We start from the raw sequence: 5,446 nt of genomic DNA on the forward strand, positions 1-5,446 counted from the left end.
AAAAAAACAAAGTGTGGCATTTGCATTCTTGCTGGTAGGAGAACCTTTACAACTGGGTCTCAGTTCTTCAGGCAAAGCTTGGTGCTGCCACTGCCATGTTTTACTGAGCATATTGTGTGTTCAAGGCATTATTATTGTATATAGATCCATTTGTATCTGGTCTGACTAGATGAGAGTTTTGGCAAAATGTAAATAGGACGTTATATGGCTTTCTGGCTTTCTTCTCATCAATCTTTCATTAAGGCCAGATTTATGGAGTGATTGATGAATATTTGTCCAGTCGGTCATTTTTCCACCAGAGATGTGGGTGTCTGCAGCCAGCAACATTTACTGCCCAGACCAAAAATTACAATGGTGGAATCTGGTATGAACACTACTGCAGATTCAAAGATCACCAATAAAACATGCATGTAAGTACAAATTGTTTGGATATAGCTTTTTTAAAATTCAGTTATGAATTCAATTATGTTGACATAAATTGATTTGCTGAGCACAAAGAGCTTTACTTATTTATGAAATTATTTATTTTCAAGATTAGTCATGTGCTACAATTGCAGCTTTATTTAAACTTTTAAAAACAGTCACATTTAACATGACATACTGCAATGAACTGGTTTATAAGGGAAAGGTCAACAATTTAAAAACATATTCAATCAAAATACTGAATTCCTAAGAATGTTCTATGTTTTATATGAATATAGGTTTTTAAGGAAATCGACTTTGAGTCAAATGTTAAAGATTCAAGGTTTTAAAATATAATGGCGCCATCTAGTGACAAAATACTTCAATTCAATATAAAATCTTTAAATTTTCATTTGTGGGGTAGTGTTCAGTAAGTTTTAACACCCACGTTGCTTAATTATATCATTTATCATAGTTTAGTAAAAACGCAAGCAGCAAAACGCTGATTGTACTGTCTACGTGTTTCTTTGAAGTCTATTACATAGATGTTTGCTTTAATTAACTCTAATGTTATTCCATATAAAACTCTGCTTTTATAGATATTCCTTTTAAATGATTATATCTGACATCATACTTCACAAAATGAATAAATAAATAAAATTCTACATATTTTGGCGTGAGTAGGTGCGTTCAAATGTTATTTTAAAAGTAGGGATTAAAAAGCAAAACGTGGATATTGAAAGCATGTTCAATATGCTATCTGTCATTTTTATTCAGCTCTTTTCTCTGTGCAATGAAAAATATCTGAAAAACGTTTTATTTCACACGTTATTTCTAAAAAGAACTCTTTTTTGACTAAATAAAAGCTTTCCTATTTCAGTTTTCTAATATCAGAGTTTACAAGAAGTCCTGGAATGCAGCACGGCCCCCTGCTGTCCAGCGGGGGTAATGCAGCCACGGCTCCGCGCTGGGACTGGTCGTTTCGCAGCCATTTTCTGTCCAACCAAACAGCCGCCTCAGGAAGGTAACCAACCAGGGCTTCATTGCAGGTTTGTGCCGGGCTCCGGCCAATGATTGCTAACCGATTGCTTGTTAGCTCGAATGGAAATGTCCGTCACTGCCTGATTTTTTCATTTGTTGTCTGAGTGAATGAGTACTGCTCATCAGGAAGTCTGTGCTTGGCGAAACTTAAAAAATAAGCGTTAAACATTCTGGCCTGGTTACGTCTTTCTCTGCTGTGCGTGACAAAGGGCAGGCCGACGCAGACGCGGGTTCCAGTGGATTTGCAATAAGAACTTCCGCGAGGAACATTATGTACCTGAATAATTTACCTTCAGAAGGTAATATCCCATTGGACAGTCGCTTTTTAACTTGCTAAAATAGTTGGCTCTTTTGAGACAGTCTCATCAACAAACCTAGCTCAGGGGTTTTGGCCTGACAGGAGCTAACATTAGCAGGCTAACAGCTGCCAGCTAGCACACAAAACAACACATTACTGCTTTTAAGTCTAACCACAAATACTCGGTCTTTTTCTGGCACATATCTACAATTTTCCACATAAAATACAGCGCTGAGTACTGTAGAGAGCTCACTCTATCGTGTTTTCATTAACTAGAATAAAAAACCGAGTAGGAGCATAGATTGGGAATTTTCCAAGTCAACAGTAAATGTGTCGAGCGCCCTGTTGCTAGAGTGGGTTTTTAAAATTGTAATTCCACGTTGGATACATGCACAACAGGCAAAATCAATCACCGAATGAACTGGCAGGTCGAGGGTTCAAAGCTAGTTATAGCGTTGTTGAGCTTTGACAGATACTGTAGAATAGAAACAGCAACTCAGTTTGTCCGATAGAAAACACAATAAATAGTTCAGAGGAAGATGTGAAAATGTTCCTCCAAAATGAATTATTTTCCTTTTACTTTATCTTGTCACACTAATATATTCCAGATCATTCCGTTAATTTTATAACCAGAATAAATACAATATTTTTGGGTGGGGAACGTTTTCAGAAATGTGTTCAATGTGTTCCTACCTCTTACCTCCTTAATGAGATATTTTTTCTAATAAGTCAGCTTTTTGGATGATCAAGATTATTTTGAGGTCATGCAAAACTGCTCTTTATGTGATATTTTTGTCCATATATTTTTCTCTTGCTGTTGAACGGTTATGTTAATAGTGAGGCCTGCAGCGCTGCATGGTGCTCTGGGTTGTCTGATGGTCTTTTTGGAGAAAAGCCCCAGCGCCGCTCCACAGAACATTCAGAACAGCTCCATGTTTTCTCCTCTGTGGATAATGGCTCTCAGTGTTGCTCAGGCCTGGAGTTGCAGTTCCTCCAGGTGCCACATTGGAACCTCTGCTGACCCTGAGTGAAAGTGTAGTGATGCCAATAAAACATTTATGAGACGCTGATTCCAGCATGGCTGTAAAGGTGTGTGACTTGAGACCGTTAAAGTGTGTTTGTTTTTATGTTTGTTTTTTTTTTTGTTTTTGTTTTTTTCAGATGGACGGAGACAGCTCAACCACAGACGCCTCTCAGCTGGGCATGACTGGAGAATACATGGCGTCCAGTCATTATGTTCTCCACCCCCAGGATGGTAAGGAGGCAAAAAGCTTTCGCTCAGCCCTTGGCTCATGAACAGCTGATAGATTTAGTCTAATTGTGCTTTGCAGATGATGGAGAAGAGAACATGAATGACCATGAAGACAGCGGAACCAAGGAGAACTACAGGGAGCAGGACATCTACCTCCCTATCGCTAATGTGGCTCGCATCATGAAGAACGCTGTTCCACAGACTGGGAAGGTTGGTCAGGGAGGAGAAGAAACAAACCCAATTAATTTGGTTTATTTCTGCTGCGCCAATTCACAACACGTGATAAATCAGCCCAGATTTCCTTCATTGTGGGAGATCCGATACAAGTGAAACCGATCTTATCTCATCTCATCTTTCTCCACAAAGGTCTGAAAATCAGTCACTGTTCCCTTCTGCTCAGCTGTGGGAGGATCGGCCCACCTGGTCACATCTGCACCTGAATGGTTAACAAAAGTCTCCCCACTGATGCTAACTTAGCAACTTTGTCACTATATTTAGCAACTTTTCTAACAAAGAAATCTGAATCTGCAACGATCGTCCAGAAAACTGCAGTCAGTGCTCTCCTACATGTCGCCTCAATGCACTTTACAAAGTCATTTCCATCCATTAATACATATATCCCAACTAATCCTAGTTATCAAACAGTGCATTAAGTTCAGTTTATTATTCTGATTAGCTTGAAGAGTTTTCTGTCTAAGGACACCCAGCAGATTGCATCTAGTCGTTGATTCTCCTGGACCAGCAGGGGGCGACAGACAGTCACTCTCCTTTTGATGTTTACTGTCCAGAAATCCTTGGTGCCCATCTCCATTGGCAGAGCTGCACTGATTGCAGTTCCCCGCCGATCACCGATCTATTAATAGCCTAGTCTGCCGATACAGATTTTAGTTTTGTCTGAAAAGTTGCTTAATGTAGCAACAAAGTTTTTAAGTTGGCAACAGTCGTGAGCGGGTCAGTCAGTCAGCAGAGTAGAAAAGGACAGTGGCTGATTTTCAGACATTTGGGGAGGAAGATAATATAAGATGGACTTCTTGTGTACAAAATGTTAATGCTAAAAATATAAAAGCCTGATTGTCAAATACAATGAGAATGCTTTTGAAGTAAACAAAAGCAGGAATCGATTCAGTCAGAGGTGCAACTTTGAAGAGAAAATGTCCCCAATAAACAATTCAGTCAAAAATCAGAACATTTTTGTCTAGATATTTTCCACCGATTCCAGAAATGTTCTTCAGATCAGTCCAGTTCCTACTGAGCAGGAGACACGGAAGCTCTGAGTCTTTGTTCCTACCCACAGATCGCTAAAGACGCCAAAGAATGTGTGCAGGAGTGTGTGAGCGAGTTCATCAGCTTCATCACGTCGGAAGCCAGCGAGCGCTGCCACCAGGAGAAGAGGAAGACCATCAACGGGGAGGACATCCTGTTCGCCATGTCCACGCTGGGCTTCGACATGTACGTCGACCCCCTCAAGCTCTACCTGCAGAAGTTCAGAGAGGTGAGGCCGCGTTCGCAGCGCCGCCGTGGTAACGCCTCACTGCTGCCATAGTAACACGGATTGCTTTTTTCCCCCCAGGCGATGAAGGGGGAGAAGGGGATGCCGGGGGTGGCAGTGGGAGAAAGTCTGAGTGAGGATCTGACAGACGATGGCTTCGGTAAGAGAAGCACTGCCCTCTGGGTGACCAGCAGCTAGAGCAGGACATTTATCATATCAATTATCTTTTATCGTGAAAAGATAAGACTTTTGATTCATTGTTGTCACAATAAGTTTCAGTTAGAAAAAGAAAACTGACACATTTTTTACCGTTTTCTCCACTATTTGTTCCATCAATAAATTTGAGTAAATTCAAAAATCTGAATAAATGCAGTTACTATGTGCAGCTTATTGACAGAAAGCACTTTTTTTTTAAGTAAGTGGTGTCCTGATGAAGCCTGTTTCAAATGAGAATGTTTTTGTTTGTGGCACTATGCAGCCATACAGTTAGCTAAAAGATAAGTAATGAATTGGGTTTTTAAATCAGTGCTGCAAAATATGACAATAAGTCTAAGTCTGTTTCTCCCACTCCTACCAACAGCTGAGGTTTTCCAGTTCATGCTCCTGTTTTCTCTGACTTTTCTTTTTTCCCCTCAGCCAATCCGCTTCCAGCTGGGATTATCACAGCAGATGGTCAGCAGCAGAACGTGATGGTGTACACCACCACCGCATACCCACAGGTACAGCCCCCAGTTCTCATTTGAAATCATTTGCTATGTGGGGTAAATTGATTCATTTCACACATTTATTGCTGTAGATTCAGAGGTAATGAAAACCCAATATTCAGTTTCTGCCTCAGTTCTTCCTTCCACTCAACATTCCACTAATATTAAATCAAGGGTTTTCATCTATATGACAATGAAGTCCAGTTGATTCACTCATTAAGTTCACAATGGTGAATATATAGTGGTGCATGCACGTACAT

The 5,446-nt window shown here is 40.3% G+C and overlaps 1 protein-coding gene across 2 annotated transcripts in view; it reads left to right on the forward strand.

Moving 5' to 3' along the window:
* The first annotated feature begins 1,342 nt into the window (after window positions 1–1,342).
* Window positions 1,343–5,446, forward strand: part of nfybb (nuclear transcription factor Y, beta b) — a 9,251-nt gene continuing 5,147 nt past the window's right edge. The window contains exons 1-6 of one of the 2 annotated variants that reach the window (XM_015020905.1): window positions 1,343–1,451; window positions 2,903–2,996; window positions 3,073–3,203; window positions 4,288–4,485; window positions 4,564–4,642; window positions 5,119–5,201. In XM_015020905.1, the coding sequence (XP_014876391.1) occupies window positions 2,903–2,996; window positions 3,073–3,203; window positions 4,288–4,485; window positions 4,564–4,642; window positions 5,119–5,201 (585 nt within the window). In that variant the 5' untranslated portion in view covers window positions 1,343–1,451. The other variant, XM_015020907.1, reaches the window with a different exon arrangement.

This window comes from Poecilia latipinna, unplaced genomic scaffold (assembly GCF_001443285.1).
Source record: "Poecilia latipinna isolate Pla-1442-1.1 unplaced genomic scaffold, P_latipinna-1.0 Scaffold2684, whole genome shotgun sequence".
NCBI classification, from domain to species: domain Eukaryota; kingdom Metazoa; phylum Chordata; class Actinopteri; order Cyprinodontiformes; family Poeciliidae; genus Poecilia; species Poecilia latipinna.